The 17,352-nt window shown below is 40.8% G+C and overlaps 1 protein-coding gene across 2 annotated transcripts in view; it reads right to left on the bottom strand.

Moving 5' to 3' along the window:
• Window positions 1-17,352, bottom strand: part of lepr (leptin receptor) — a 53,855-nt gene that overhangs the window by 10,826 nt on the left and 25,677 nt on the right. For both annotated transcript variants that reach the window (XM_050055355.1, XM_050055354.1), the window contains exons 4-12: window positions 15,621-15,673; window positions 12,553-12,780; window positions 8,235-8,364; window positions 7,509-7,696; window positions 5,066-5,214; window positions 3,805-3,946; window positions 864-1,024; window positions 617-716; window positions 209-308 (exon numbers count right to left, since the gene is read on the bottom strand). In XM_050055355.1, the coding sequence (XP_049911312.1) occupies window positions 209-308; window positions 617-716; window positions 864-1,024; window positions 3,805-3,946; window positions 5,066-5,214; window positions 7,509-7,696; window positions 8,235-8,364; window positions 12,553-12,780; window positions 15,621-15,673 (1,251 nt within the window). The remainder of the gene's footprint in view (window positions 1-208; window positions 309-616; window positions 717-863; window positions 1,025-3,804; window positions 3,947-5,065; window positions 5,215-7,508; window positions 7,697-8,234; window positions 8,365-12,552; window positions 12,781-15,620; window positions 15,674-17,352) is intronic.

The following is a 17,352-nucleotide window of genomic DNA, read 5'->3' on the forward strand; positions in this document are numbered from 1 at the left end:
GTGGTGACATACACTTCCTGCTATCACTTCACACAACTATTTCCAGGGTTTCTAAATGTGCTCTCTGGGACACTGTGCACAGTCACTTCCAGGTCTTTAGCACATGGGGCTCTGAGGTTTCATTAACAATACCGCAGCTTGAACAAACATCCTAAAGCACTTCACTAAAAAGGAGACGGCTACTGTAAAATGTAAATTGTCGCTTTACCTGGATCTGAATTTGAGTCTTGTCCACTGTGTGCTCTTCCAGCTGCAGGTCATCGCGTCGATGTCACCGTTGGTTTCGCATGTTATATCTATGGAAGCTCCTGAGACATGCAGGGAGAAACGCTCACATTAGGTCACCGTGACAAACTTCAACTGAGATGACCTCAGTGCACTGGGATTATTTTGGTTCAAGTTGCTGTGCAGTCACATGTCGCCACTCTCTTTCCTGTCTTTGTCCACTGTGGTGGAACGCTGACACAAGAAAAGAGACTTCCAGTAACTTTAAAACATCCGTGGTGAAATAATGATGTTTGAATTTGACTCCAGAAGTTCATATCTTGAAGGTAAATACAAGATGTCTGATGATAGTTTGTTTCTGTCTGTTCTATTTATGTGCAACAAAGCTCACCTTGTACATAGATCTGGCTGTACGGGATGGTCCACTCCTGAGTGCACTGCAGGAGGTCGTACATCCGAGACTCTGAAGGACGCACTGTGATCTGGCTGACCTTAGTTGGAAAAGGAAAATCTTCCCAGTTATTAACACAGAACGTACTTTTCTAAAAATACACAAGAAAGTCATTCAGTTTATTGTTGGAAATGTTCCCAGAAACATACAAAGAGTCTGGAAGGAGAGTTTCTAATTTTTTTCTTACCCACTGGTTAACCGGGTGATACTGGCTGCTATGAAGCCGCTGTTGGAAGTTGCGCATCCACATGGCCGTGCTGGCGTTGATGCTGTGGTCATTGAACACACAATATACCGTGACGTTGTCCCCCGGCCGTGCCACCACTTTCTCAGGGATGTAGCTCACCGCTGCAAACACAAGAAACATCATAATATGGTTTAGTATTTTTAAAAATGTATGAGTTTTCTCGTTAATTTTCATAGAAATCCCACGTTTTTTTATACAAAGCACACTCCAGGAATGACAACACAATAGAGATAAAACAAAGACCCTCAGTTGAACAAATGCCTGACTCATTCCTGAACACTGGCAGTTCTTTTTTTTTCTTTTTTAAAAAAGGGCAAAAAACTTTTTCAGGGATTTTGAAAACTTTTGTATTTGTTTGGGACATGGTCTGACATGAGTCAAGAGTGAATGTGTGAGGGCTGTCAAGTAACCACCTCCACAGATGTAGCCAACAGTAACATCTGCGTGTAGACAAAAGAAAAACAAAAGAAATGTGACTCATGAGCAAAACAGGTGAAGAGCTAAACAAAGAATAATTTGTATTTATCATCATCATTTGTATTTTACAGCTCATGTACTTAAAAAACTTTCCAAAAGTCCTTTATTAACTTTGCTGTTTGAGAAGGACGTCCTGTCGTCATTTGATTTGCAATAAAGTTAAGTTTTTGTGAGATGACTCAGAGTTGTTTAGTCTCACAAACTTTTAACCCCATGACACACAGACACGTTTTTGCTCCAGGATCAAGTTCCCACACGTGTTACAGTGTAGAGGAGCAACTCTGTGTACAAAGCATGACAAATGCATGCATACATATTATAGTTAAAAGCAGGCATGCACACAGACATCTATCGAGAGCACAAAGCACTGCCAGACACTGGACACAAATGGCCTGTTGTGTTGTTCAAAGCTGATTTAATTAGCAGTCTGATGTTGCACAGCACAAACTTACAACCAGGTGACGTGAGCTACTTATTGCCTCTGGGCTACAAGGATTATTCAGGGTGTGCGAACAAATCTTGCTCTCATTTCTCAGCTCTTAGTTTCATTATTTTAAAACCATGTTCATCTCTCTGAACAGATGTGCTGCATGTGAAATGTTCCTTTTTTTCCCAGGCCATTGAATTAAAGGTCGTTCTCAAGGCTAGTGAGCAGATACAAATCATGCAGTGTGACACAGTCTATTGACAAAGACTACACTGGAATGAGGTCTTTATTAATAGCTAATGAGCTGGACTCAATTTAATAGCTAAGCATCAACATAAATCTACCTGTGAGATAATGAGATCAGTTGTTTGAATCTATTAGAGGCAGAGATAAGCGCTGAATGGCTGCCACCAGGGCTAGCAGGCCACCAGGTTTAGCATGTCAGCCAGCCAAGATCGTTGTATAAAAGTAAAATTATGTATCTCATTGCCTGATTTTTGGGCCATCAAATACCCAAATTACCTCTTAGCACAGCTCAGATATTGCGGTGCAGAAACACACAATAAAAAAAATACAATCAAACAATTAAGTTTTGAAACATTAGCAGTGATTTTAAAGTAATTTTCCTTTTGGGTTTGTTTTCAGATTTGTGCTGTGTTGTTTTTTTTTATTAAAAAACTAAATGGAAAAGAAAAGGGGGAAATTAACTTTTCTGTAATTGCTACACATTCCACTTGGCTGTTTTGTCAGTTACATAAATTGGAAACAAAAGTACATCTCAGAGCAGCCAACTCTCAATATTTAAAGCGCTCGTTTAGTTTGAGCTGATTGGTATTCATTTGCTCAGTGATACTACCAAAACCCATCAAAAATTGTTATCGCAATAACCACTGTTGTGGCTCATGTTAAAACTTTAACCTTGTCATGGCGCTAGAGAAAGGAGAAGTTCACTAAGATGTTTCACTCTGGACCAAAGTGGTAGACTGACAGATATTGCCATCTGCTGAGCCACGATCACAGCCAAAAACATTATTTCTACATCAGTTAGTTTCTGGTAAATCCAATAAACCCCCTGCAGTTCTTCAAAGAATCCAGAGAGTCATTGCCCCCTGTAGAAAACCACAAGGATTTTCAAACAATTCCTCAAAAGCTAACAGACCAGGGTTGTACTGTACATTTCATTTTGTTTGGACAAAGTGACAAAAGAACAAAATAGAATCACTGCCTCGCAGCTGTATGCCTCCGCAAACTGGTCGAGTTGCAGTTATAGTTTACATCCATGTCTGTCAAGACTCACATGTGGTTATGACAGTAGACAATACTTCAAATATGGATGTTGCTGCAATAAAGCTACATGTTCTAAGACATGGACGTTCCACACACATCTTCCACCCAGCAGCAAGAAAGATCTATACAATCATCAGTTTCAAGTTGGACACCCAAGATTAGTGTCACTGATTCATTATCTGACCAAAATTGAGTTATGACGTTGAATAATGGCAAGAAAAGTGTTTTTGCAGAACACTATGATGTCACAGGGAAGTTGACCTTTGACCTTTTGGATATAAAATGTCATCATGTCATCTAATCCTATAAGACATTTATGTGAATATTGTCAGTTCATACTGGAGTCCAAGTGGACGTTTGTGCCAAATTTGAGGAAATTCCCTCACGGCCTTCTTGAGATATCACATTCACAAGAATGAGACAGATGCAAGGTCACTGTGACCTTGACCTTTGACCTCCAGCTTCTACTCAGTTCATGCTGGAGTCAACCACCTTCAACCACCAAAATAGAATCAGACTAGAGTCCAAGTGGATGTTTGTGCCAAATATTGAGAAATTCCCTCAATGCACTAAAGATTTTCCATTCATGAGAATAGGACAAACAACCCGAAAACACATATGTATGTATGTCTTTTGCATTACTCTAATTATCTGTCTGTATATAAACAGTCAGAAGGGACTGGTTCTTACTGTCCAGGTAGATGTGGTAAGGTTCGCTCCAGTCGCTCCACACTGTCGGGTTTTCCAGGCCGGAGCAACGAACCTGGATGGTGTAGTTCAGTCTGGGCTTCAGCTCCAGAGGCAACCGGGGCTCTTCAGGTGCAGACACCACCTGGAGATAGCAGAGAGGATAAACATACACACAAGCACGTACACCAAACTGACTTCAGGATAGTTGGGGCGTGTTGCATGTGAGAATGATGACTAAATCAAATCTGTCATCACAACATAACTGTGGTTGCTGTTTAGTGTGTCGTCGACTGTAACTTTTACCAAACACACAACCAGGCTACAGATATGACTGGAAAGGGTGTGTTGACACCTGCAGCTTCTGGCCATTTTCCATGAAAGCATTTTTTATTATTTATCATATGACTGTTTTATACATAAGCCCAAAGCTCTATTCCCCTAAATTAATGTAAAACATATTAAAAGACACCATACAGTATTTATCTGTCCTTAGGATTCTTATACAAAATGTCTAAAGTCTGACCCCTGGATGAATCACGGAGCTTCTGATGCGCTGCCGAACACTGAATGCACTGTTGAATGCTAAGTACACCGTATGAGGCCATTAAAATCCAACTGACTGTGAGCAAGTCGCACTGAATAAACACAATGTCTTGTCAGTGGAAATTTGTGCTGCATAAAAGCTGCACAGCTACAGCAAAGGGCAAATACAGTAACTTTAACTGTGACTCACTCACAGCATGACTTGTGTTTCTCTGTAAAAACCTACTATAAGTGATTTAACGCCTGACGGTATGTTTTCACTTCTTCCTTTGATGCATATTTTGCACCTGACGTCAAGGCTGCCTTTGTAATCTGTAATTAGTATTTCGTGTTTGAAACCAAATGTATGTGTATTGTTAAAAATAGATTGGGAGATTGTTGCACCACTTTCTAATAAGGCACCCTTTATTAAGGGGTTATGAATCGTAACCAGTGTTCCGATTACTAGTTGCCCTGCTAAAAATGTATAAGCATGTAACTATTTCACTTACTTCATCGAAATAATATAACTAGGGATATTTTACAACCTGGAACCCAAATGTTCTTGTTAATAGCTTGTAAGTGACCTATAACCACTGATGAGGACATTGGAGTTTACAAACCCTTTCTAAAAGGTACCTTTTTATAAAGTGGTACCGATACATTTGCTGTTGATGCAGTGGCAAACTCTCACAAGGCATCACTTTTTAGGTAACGTCATATCAATGCTTCGTGTCACCTGCCACTGTGGATGACTGGTGTTAGAAGAGTATCGGACTTCGTATCTCAGCGGACCGGTATCAGAGTCTGACGGGTCGTCCCATTGTAAAATCAGGTCTGCCTCAATGGTCTGATTATGTAACAGGTTGACTGGAGGACTTGGTTTCACTGCAGAAGAAGAACACAAACAGAAGCACATGTTTACAGAAGAATCACAGCAGTATATTGCTAATCAAAACTTTGATCCTGTTTTAATATTAATAGTGTTAACATTTGAACAAAGGTTACTAAATCCTATGGATCATTACAATAATGTCATACAATTAGAGGATATTTTCGCAAATAAATTAAAATTACTATAAAATTACTATATGTGGGTTTGCATCTGTAAGGATTTTAAAGATTGCTGTGTAGCCTTAAGGTCACCTTACTACTGGGTAAGTGATCTATCAATCAATCACATCATGAGTTAATGAAAAATATTGACAGAATATGATTCAACTTCTCTGCTTGGCATAAACTGCAAATTCACTTGGCCTTTTCGGCCTTTACATGTATATGAAGCTTATGCTCTTAAATGTCAGCTAATAACGAGGGGTTTGGGAATCGTTTATGAACATGTAGCTGGGAACTTTTAATATCCTGTGAATCACGCAGCACATTGAGTTTAATATCTGGACTCAATGATCATTTCTGGATGGATTTCTGAGGCGTAGGCTCACACTTATACACACTGGAGTGAGACAGACGAAATAATGACAAATAAAGAAAGAGATAATTGAGTCTCATAAAACCACAAAGATGCCTACTGGGAGAGGAGAGCTTACGCAGCCAAATGAGTAATAGCTCAGTAATTTATTTTCCAGACTGTTCCCACTCTCTCAGGAGAAAGACCGGCCTTATCATTTCCTACCAAAGGGATCATTTAAACATGTTGAGGAGACAGTGACACAATATTGTTTGCTGTATTGACATATTAACAAAAGACTGTTCAGATCAAGTGCCCTTCAACTGAACAGATCTCAATGGTGGTTTATAGTACAGGTGACATTTTTACAGTCATAACCTAATCGTAATTCATAGTGCTGAATACACTGCACTATTACTAGTGCTAAAAATCTGGACATACAAACAACATGGCTGAATGAGAGTTCTTCTAGGGTACCAAACATGCAGGCCACAGCTGACATTCATTCATTCTTTCATTTTCTGTGACCGCTTATCCTCTTGGGGGTCGCGGGGGGATTGGAGCCTATCCCAGGTGACACTGGGCAAGAGGTGAGGTACACCCTGGACAGGTCGCCAGACTATCGCAGGGCTGACAGCTTCACACCTACAGCCAGTTTAGAGTCACCAATTAACCTGCATGTCTTTGGACTGTGGGAGGAAGCCGGAGTACCAGGAGAAAACCCACATGACATGGGGAGAACATGCAAACTCTGCACAGAAGGGTTCCCGCACCCCGGGTTCGAACCAGGAACCCTCTTGCTGTGCGGCGACAATGCACCACAGGTTGGATTTTCACAGAACAGAAAATACGACATCTTTGTCTCAAAAGAAGATTAAAGGCTTCACTAATGACACAGTAACCTAGACGCGATGAAGAAGAGCAAACTGAAGAGTGAAGAACTTGACACATAACACACTGGTACTGCTCAGTCTCTGTTCTGCTCTGTCAGTTTAACCCAAAAGGTCTGGTTGAGAAAACACAGCATGGAAAGTCCTCCTCTATCACTGTGGAGATCTCACAGCTTGAACATGGTTGCACACACACAGATACACACAGTACCATGGCCCAGCTGCGCTCAGCTATTCCAGTCACATCTGCCAATCACAACTGAATAAATCTCTCTCTCCTTATCTGTCCAAATTCAACACTTTGAAGTTGGACGCTGGAAAACTGTGGCGTTTTAAACATTGATGAGCCCAGCATTACTTTCATACATGGCTGAATGTATTCACTAATGCTGGTAATTGAGTGACTTGCTGGGAACTTGCTTTTTATACTGTAAAACTGTGCATCCTTCTTCTCCGAAGAAAGTAACAGACAAGTGAGAGCTTGTCCTAACATAGAAAACATTTCCCAAGGGCTTTGAAATAACTACTCGCAAGATTCTTAATAATTCTTCACAGACATTAAACTGATAAGGTCAAGTTTTAGGTTGCCAGGTTGTGAATTTGATAAGGCTGTTATTTACAACTTAATATAATGTATACCTTACTACAATTTAAAACTCATCTCTCAGTGAGTTGGCACCAATCAGCTATATCTGATACCTGATTTACAGATAAGTGACTTACTAGCATACAGTTTTGTCTGTCCTTGCTGAAGGTGCAACAGTTTGGGAGGACAACTACTTCAGTCCTCATACTTTCCTACTAAGTTCACAGTCTGTAGTGAAAACACATATCTCTGAATTCCTCTATAACAGTTTCTTCCCAACTAATACAAAACAACTTACCAGGTCGGGCAGGAATCCTGAGTAAAACTGGTGGGGCAACGGCGTCTGAGATGCTAACGGTTACCCCGGTAACAAAGCTTGTCTTGGTATCAAGAGCGACCGAACACATGAAGGAATCCTTCGCTTCACAGACAACAGGATTATCAGTGGCAGCGTTCCCATCGTCCACCTCTGCGTCTTTCTGGGACCTAGGAAATGGGTATATGGAAATTGAATATGATATCTGAATACAAAAAATAGAATCAATACTAAGTGTCCCTGAACGACCAAAATAATACGACCTTATCCTCATTAGCATGAACGATAAATCTATCAACATAATTCCATGCCAACTACCAAACTTTATCTACTGATGAAGACTGTACGAGACAACTAAAAGCTCCAGAACAGAACAGACCTTAAGGGGAAACAATTTTTTGAAATTGTGCTTGCATTTACAGTAAATATTTCAGAAGAGTGTACAACATGTACGAGCTGCACAACGTCTTATCAAGTGTGTGTCAGATCAGTGGTGAATTGGTCTCTGTATCCCACCACAATAAAAGCCTGGGGCCTGTGTTATATCACGTAGCTCCCCCCTATGCTTATCAAAGTAAACACACATACTTAACCCCCTGCTGAGCTGTCGGGAAAGGTTCAGATCAGGCAAAATACACACACACACACACACACACACACACACACACAAATACATACACAATCAGGACAGGAAAGTTTCATACTCACAACAGACGCTGTAAGCTGACTGCCATGAGACCAGCATCCAGCGTGGTTGATGGTGGACTGTGAGACTGCAGATCACATGTTAAGTTCTTCCAGTTCTCATCAATTCTGCACAGTATGTCCAAGCAGGTGCCTGACAAGAAATCAGAATTGCATGTTAGTGGCACGATCAGCGGCATCTCAACACATCATTTACAACAAATGACCGTGACCTTTAAATGAAGGCTTCCGAGAACGTGGCCTAGCTTCATATTCTGAGAACTAAGCCTCTGCTATGAAACGAAACTTAGAGAAATATTATAGCTGCAAGCAGTAATATGGTGGTAAGGCTCCTGCCTGGAAATGTAGTCATGAAGGGCAAAAAAAAAAAGGCACAGCAGGGATTCAAGTTAAATGCTATTGTCAGCATGCTAACATGCTCACAATGACGATTCTAACATGCTAATGTTTAGCAGTTTTAATGTTTACCATATTCACCGTCTTAGCGTAGTGTGTTAGCATGCTAACATTTGCTAACTAGCACTAATTACATGATAAAGCTGAGGATGATGGGAATGTCACCAGGTCTGCAGGCAATTAGTCATAAACCACAGTATGTGACAAATTAAACTAGAATTACACCTTGTGATTGTATGTCTCCACAAACCAGTCAAGTTGCGGTTTCAGTTTACATCCATGTCTGTCCGGACTCAAATGCCATGACAGTTGACAATGCACCTGGTATGGATGCTGCTGCAAATAAGCTTCATATTCTAAAACATGGATGCTTCACACACATCTTCAACCCAACAGCACAGAAGATCTATACAATCACTGCAGTTTCAAGGTGGATACCCAAGATTAGTGTCACCAATTCAGTATCTGACCAAATGTCTCCTCTTCTGTTCCTGAGCTACGGTGTTAAATAATGGCCAGAAAAGTGTTTATGCAAAACATTATGATGTCACAGTGAAGTTGACCTTTTGGATATAAAATGTCATCACATCATTTCATTCTATTGGACATTTGTGAGAAATTTTGTCACAATGAGTGTAAATATTCTTGCATTTTGGCCCCAAACATGTTTTGTGAGGTCACAGTGACCTTGACCTTTGACTTTTGATCACCAAAATCTAATCAGTTTATACAAGCTGACATTTGTGCCAAATTTAAAGAAATTTCCTCAAGGTGTTCTTGAGATATGGCCTTCGCGATAATGAGACAGATGAGGTCACAGTGATCTTGACCATTGAACTTTGCCTTGTGAAATCTAATCAGTTCATCGTTGAGTCCATCCAGACGTTTGTGCTAAATTTGAAGAAATTCCCTCAAAGCATTCTAAGGTTTTGCGTTCACAAGAACAGGATGGATAGACAGATGTACAACTTAAAAACATTATGCCTCCTGCGTAGGAGCATAAAAATTGATCTGATAATGGGGCTAAAGGGAAAAAAATATTAGCTTAAGGTCACCAAAGTTATTACACTTCAATCTGAGGGGGAGAGAAGTGTCTGTACCAAATTTCATAGCAATCCATTCAATAGTAGTTAAGATATTTTAGCTTGGACCAATGTTGTTGACTAATAGATCAACACTGCCATTCAAAGTCCAAATGAAATCACATTTAGTCATGCCTTCGTGCAACTGTCTGAAGTGTCAGTGTTTTATTGACTGCAGCTAGAATGCTGCCAGAGTGACGGTGTTACACCTTAGGGAACAAGACACAAAGCTGTAACCTTCATGTCATGGGTGTGGTGTCGGTGGTATTAAAGAGTAAGGATTGCACCTGCATATAACTCAGGGGTGCCCAGACTTTTTTGAACAATTGCCAGATCAGATAATGGGAAAATGCCTGAGGGCCATTTGCTTCTCCCATCATATGGGTTATTGCTTCATCTTTCAGTGAAAGCGGCCAAGTCTGCACTGTGGCCACGTCTGCTCCCTAGCAGGAAATGTTTGCTGTAGGGTAACTGTTTGTTTACTTATTTACTGTCTGTTTAGCAAAACTAGCTTTTTAAAATTTGCTATTTATATGTGATATGAAATGTATTTCAGCTGAATAAAATGTATAACTACAACATGTCCTCTGTCTGCCACATAAAAAGGAAAAAAATGTCGTATATATAAAGTTTAACGTTTAGTATTTATGTCCGACATTGCTGCATATTATACTCATCCACAGCAGGATTAATCCTGGCCTAATAATACTAATGGCGTCATTAATACTCAAGTGTTTCTTTGTTCAGTCTCAGGCTTCTGCAGTTGTTAGCCCACACTTGTCTTGAAGACATTTTTGGTGCTGAAAGCAACAAAAGGTGCACACAAAAATAATTATGACTAACAAGCAAACACACGAATGAGCAAAATGACTAAGGACCTTGAAGGTAAATCAAAATTCTGACTGTCAAAACACCTCATGAATCTGTCAGGAGACACAGCGTAGGCCCTAAACTCCTATGTTACATCATTGCTTAGACACAAAGCTGGAAGGTCTCCGTTAATTACCACTGATTTGGATGCGTCACAGCCCCTCACAGATCGATGAATACAAACAAATCTCCTCACCTCCCTCATGTCTCAATATTGCCTCACCTCCATCTTCACCTCCACACTGACAATATAAGGAGAGCATTTTATAATTATGACTCACTTGAAGTGGCTCTTTGCTCCTAAACTCAACCATCTTTGTACGTTCTCTTCTTGCTCGAGAGGAGTGCTGCTTAACAATTTCCTGGTTAAGTAGAAAAGGTAAGAAACAGCTGGCTTGATTCTGTTGTGCTGAGAGAAGGGAATCCCAGTGAGCAAGACTACCATCTTGTTAAGTGGCAGCAGAAGGCTCACATGATCACCCACTGTGATGAGAGGCAAATAAGGGTGCCAGCACAAAGGCCATTAAAGTGTAATGAGCTTGTGAGGCTCATCTTTAGAGGCGTCTCTATCACTGACAAGTGACCACACTGCAGGGAGAATCACGTGGCTCTGTCCTGCTGTTTGCTCTGATGAGCAGGAGCCACATCATATAGCTACCCTGTTGCTACTCAGGAAAACAAGTGTAAATGTTTTCTTGTAAACACACGGTTGTGTTTGTCCTGTACATCTTGTCTGAAGCATGGAATAGCATGAAGTGTCAGTGTAGTAGAGCACAAACAAAACAAGGATCATACAGACATTGTTTTGTGGTGGCGCTAGTGGTCAAAAGTTACACAAGATACCTTTAAATTGTAGTAAACACCAGCTTCAGTTGCAGTACGTGAAGTCAACCAGGTGTCCTAGTCATAACGTTGATATTGGATGTTTCAGCACCTCATGATTTACGTCTGATGCCAATATTCAGTGCCAATGCAAGAAGCAGCATGCCCAAAATGTTGCAGGGTGGAAATTAAAGGATAGCTGAAAGGCCTGTTAGAAGTTTAACTTTCACACAGAAGCCAAGAGGTTCAGCCACACACCTGCAAATAAATTCTTTATTACACCATGCCTTTTCTCTAACCTCAGCTAAGAGTATAAGTTGCCTAACCCTTGTCATACCTTAACCATAGCTCATTAACCGTGATCCTTACTTTTCTGTAACCTTAAGTAGCATTGGGTGTGAAGACAGCAAATAAAAACAAAAACTTGTCCGTGAATGTAATCCAGGGTTTTGCAGAATAATCCAACACTTTGTGAAAACTGAATTTTCTGTGTGTTTGGTTACTTTTAAATATTGTGTTTAGATATCCTCCTAAAGCACTGCAGAGTTCCTGGTGAATTAAAAAGTTTGAATACAGAAGTGCAGTAGATATACACTTTCTGAGTCAAAGACAATTGTATTGATGAGCAAAAGGTTTTGGGCCTTGGTAGAAATTGGTCTCACTACCCTGCAGCCTCACAGCATGATATAAAAAAAGAAACTGATGCCTGTTTAATTGCCTCTAATTGTCTTTTTGGAGATGTGTAACACAGATACACGTGTACAAAGCAAAAAACTACATGTGAGTTGAGATAACTGCCAGGTAGTCCAGCTCGTTGGGTGCAAAGAGACTCACAGATACAAGAAGTGAGCGTAGCCTCAGTGTGGTATTTCACAGGCTCAATGCTGCAGTTGGAGTAAACACATAAGATCAAACTTAACTGTTGCCTTCTGCATGTTTTCAAAGGGTTGTGAGGAAGGCTGATGAATAGGAATCAGCCATTGCAAAACCTGGCAAGCAAAGTTTGATATTACAGTGCTCATGTCTGATTTTACTGTGAAAATAAGGACATAATGTGAAATACTTCCCATGCACTGACTCTTTCAACAGGGCCTTGTCAACCAGGAGAGGAATCATTTCTTTGCTAAGAAACATTTTTAATAATTTCTCACCGCCAGAGGGCTCATGTGGATGTGATTCGCTTGTCGAGCCCCTGAAGCTGCAGAGGGGATGTTGTGGGAGGTTTGATTCAGAGCGGTTTGTCTCCGGTGCGTGCGTGTCGTCTCCCTCCACAGTGAGGTGGGCTGAAGGTGAGTCACAACACAGCTCATCCTGCCACGGGAGGTCCAGGGCACCTGAATGGTCAGAGGCTCCGTTTTCAGGCTCCAAACACTGAGCACCTGCTCAGAGAGAGGCAGGGAGTTAACTCGGGTTTGACACATGGATGGGGGGGGGGTTTGAATATGTGCAGTGTTATTTCTGCATCCAACAAGTCAAATTATAGTAAACTGAACATCATATACCAAAGACAGTGTTTTAGTTTTTTGTTTTTTTTGAACAACTAGTTGCTGCTTTGTATTTATGAATAGAGGCATAAAAGTTTCAGTCTGAGTTTCTTCCTTTTACAAATATAAACTTTTTAAGAATACAATATAAATTCAGGTTATTATGTAAACTATTTCTAAGCAATGTATTCAATGTGTACAATGCAATGCATTCCGTTAAGCAATAATGGAAGAGCAGACCTGATTTTTAAAAAAGTTTTCAAAGTACAATGACTAATGTTTTTTTGTCTTGTAAGTTGTAAGTTAGTTAATGAAATGTTATTTTTTTTGCCCAAGCTTCTTTTGACTTGGTAAATATCTGTCCCCATATCAGCAAAATGCTTTATCATTATCAAACATAAGTTATATATAAAAAAAAGACAAAATGACAAAATGACAGAATTAAATAATAAAGCCTCAGCCACTGGTTTTAACAGCAGTCTGTGTGTCAGAGCAAAAAAAGAGACAGCATGAGAGGAGCACAAAGACCTTGTTAGTGCAGACCTTAGGTGATATTGATTTAGCTCAGGAGACACTCATCATGTAGGTTTGACAACTGGTGGAGAAGAAAATTACTGTACTGTCAGAGAAGAGTAGTTGTTCTCTTTTTGACACCACATGAGCTGCACAGGGAATATCTGTCAACTGTGCGTGTGGATATTCCCGTTTATCCAGGTTATAGTTATCTTAAGGCAACTGAATCGAACGCAACTGGACTTAGTTTTGTCTTAGAAGACGTTTCACCTGTTATCCAAGAGGCTTCATCAGTTCATGCTTGTCTGACTAGGCTGGAACTAGTCTGACAAACTGGTGTGGAAACAACCCAGGGGTTTAACCTGGGGAGGTCTTCACAAGGCCAATGATGTCACTGGTTCATTAGTGCTCCAATGGTGTGTCAACGACGGTCGTTGAAACTCCTGCTGCAGTGGTGGTCGTTGGAGTGGTTGGAGTCACATGAGGCCATTTGTGAATGACCATTGTTTTTAGAGGTTAGCTGTTAAATCTCCTGGACAAGGATGAAAGGACAGCATTATAGGTGGGGGATAGGTGGTGTCGCACACCTCCTCCTCTATTGAGAGATGGCTTTCCCAATTTCACATAGATGGCTTCTTTTACACCTCTTTCGAACCATCTGTCTTCCGTCCAAAATGTGCACATTGCTGTCTTCAAAGGAGTGTACTTTCTCCTTGAGGTGTAAATAGACACCCTGACGAGTTAGCCCTTCTGTGTTGGGCCATGCGTTGTTTAGTGGTTGTTTTGTTTCACCAATGTACAAGTCTGGGCATTCCTCACTGCAGTGGACAGCGTACACCAGGTTGCTCTTCTGAGTGTGTGGTGTACGGTCTTTTGGGTGTACCAGTCTTTGTCTTACTGGGTTTGAAATACACAGGGATGCTGTGTTTGTTGAAGATCCTCCTGAGTTTTTCAGATACCCCAGACACATAGGGGATGACAATGTTATTAGTAGAAAGAACAAGGTGTGTGATGAAGAAAAGAAAAAGCGCGATAACATTGCGTTGACCCAACGTTGACACACCATTGGAGCACTAACGAACCAGTGACATCATTGGCCTTGTGAAGACCTCCCCAGAGGTTAAATACCTGGGTTGTTTCCACACCAGTTTGTCAGACTAGTTCCAGCCTAGGCTGACAAGCATGAACTGATGAAGCCTCTTGGATAACAGGTGAAGCGTCTTCTAAGACAAAACTAAGTCCAGTCGCGTTCGATTCAATTGCCTTGAGATCTGTCAACTGTAATCTCAAATATCAACACCGGTATGAGGATGCTGCATCCTGTGTATCTAGACATTATATAGACTAACATACCGTGATCAGTGTCATCTGAGAACTCCTTAAATAGAAATGTCAGTCCCAAGCTAAAATCAATCTTAAACTACTACAGATAATTAAAAACGCAGTAGGGATTTCAGTATTTATTGACCACCATCGCCATCTAAGAACGTAAAAATTGACACTTTTACACATTATTAACATCCAGAATCACATCTGTTGGTTACACTTACATAAAAAATAAACTCCGCACACTGATGTGGAACAGTCCAACACCCAGTGCATGACTCATTACCTGCCGCAACAACGTCACAGCGGTTGGTATTGTTTTTTTTCACCTTGTGAGTATGTCTCTGTGGTGAAATGTTCTGGTGACACCTATCATAGCAGGAACTTTGTCAGGTCTTTAAATGTCTGTCTGGCTGTCTGATTTATGTCAAAGTGAAACCACTGAAAAGTGAAAGACGCAGTCACAAAACTTCACAGGACTGTAGCTGAGTTAAAAATGAAGGCCAAATTCAAATGGGATGGGTGTGGTCCAAGCAAGGGGGCCGCACGTCCCACTTTACGCCCCTGGCTTACGAAACTTTACAGGTGTGTAGTTGACATGACAATGGCGGCAGAGTTTGTCTGAGCAGGTGCGCCAAAAGTAGCAGGGTAGGAAGAAGGGAAGTCTGCAGCTGGAGTTACCTCAATGCAAGATGGTCTCTAATTTAAAATGTGAGATTAAGATTAATTATTAGCACCCCTTGGCAAAACCTCACAGTGTTGCATAATATTGTAAAAGCTTTTCTGTTTATTGCAATTGTGAAATTTATTTTTCGACACAGAAAAACAAAACGAGATAAAAGAAGACATCCTACAAGCTGGGAGGTCACAGCCATTGTGTTAAGGGTTTAACTCACCATGGGGTACCAGGAAAAAGTGTATCAGGACTGTCAGCATAACAGACCGAACCCTGCAGGGAGACAGAGAGGGGTCGTAATGAAGGGATGGAGAGAGAGAGGAGGAAAAAAATATTGACTTCAGCTGCACAAAGAGCAAAACAGGTGGTGAGAGACACAAGAGGCACAGGCTAAGACAGGGACTGTCAAGTAGCACTTGATCTAAGGTTGTTGCATACAGTGTAACACAAAGGGCCTAAAGCATTCTGTGTTTAAAGCTTTTTCAGCGGTATCTTTTATCTTTTCAAAACTCCAACTGGTGCAATTTTAAGAATGTGAAAACTGCACATATGATCCATCTTCAGTGTTCTAGCGAATCCTCTGTGACGCATTTAGAATTAGCTGAAAATGTGCAAGACTTCTGCAGGTTACGCATGATATATAAAGGATTACCAACAATCCGTGCTCGATTGAAACAAAGACAGAATTATGATTTTCAAATCTGATAACGTTCAAAGCTGAACCGGTAACATGGGAGAGCAGTGGGAGGTGTAGGTGTGTGCGCCACTGCCAACTACCCCGTGCCAGGAAACTTGGGTTTGACACAGTTACGCAGAACAGTGGAAGAACTGGTGGACCAACTTCTCTACAGTTGTAATGACTCACCAGACAAAATCTCATCTGAGAAACGTTGCAACACAAGACACTGGTCAGCAGCTCATATTAACAGCTTTTCAGCGCCTCAGCTCCGAGCAGACAGTGGCGTCTACTTATGCTCAGACTGCTTCCTCATTCATCCAAAAGCAGTGGCTCCTTTTCACCACCACTTCCGTCGCCCTGTTATCAACACTGCATGTGCTCATTTGAACACCATTACATACTATTAACTATGATACTGTTACAATATTGATTTTTACACAAGACATAGTCACTGTTTAGGCTTTGCCTTTTTTTCTTCTCTTCAGGTTTGGTCAGGTTTGTAGTTGTATTACTACTTTGAGAAGCTGAAGCTGGATGTTTCACCATTTTAGCCTTATATTTAGTTATCTACATTACTAATTAGTTTTTATGCTCTAAATCACACCATGAAATAATCAGGTGCTACAGCTGACTCAGCAGTTGGGAGGAGTGTCCTGGTGCAATCATGGCTGGTAGAGGATTGTACATTGTCAAAATTAATACACTAAAGATCAGCACTGCAGCAATTCCTAATCCTATCTGTGGGTTTCTCTTTGTCTTAACACATAAATATGCAAACATATTTAAATATCTTCTGATATACCCAACTGCATTAACCCCCTGGGGGTACATTAACTCCTAGTTGGGAATCACTGTCCTAGAGAATGGACAAATCTGTGTTGTAGGTTGAAGTTAATAAGCCCATATTACTGCCATGGCACCTCACTTGCAAACCCTCGCAATTACAGTGTAATGGCTTTATTTTACTATTTATATATATAGCTTTCCCATGAAAAAAGTCCAAGAGAGCTGCTACATACATAGACTATGAAAGAGAAACCTGGTTGCCAAACGCTGGAGTTTTTGGGACTGACCAACCTCCAGAGCAACCTATGGAGCTGTTGGTTGCAGCTATTAAAGATGTCTAAAAACGTACTACAAATTACTATTTACCGGGTTGTGCTGTTAGCAGTTGCTCCAACATTAAGCTTAAACTCCAGTAAATCATTTTCCCATTCATGTGCTTCCCCAATATCCTTTTACTTCACCTAAAACCATCATCTCTGCAAAGTTA

Source organism: Epinephelus moara, chromosome 10 (assembly GCF_006386435.1).
Source record: "Epinephelus moara isolate mb chromosome 10, YSFRI_EMoa_1.0, whole genome shotgun sequence".
Lineage (NCBI taxonomy): Eukaryota > Metazoa > Chordata > Actinopteri > Perciformes > Serranidae > Epinephelus > Epinephelus moara.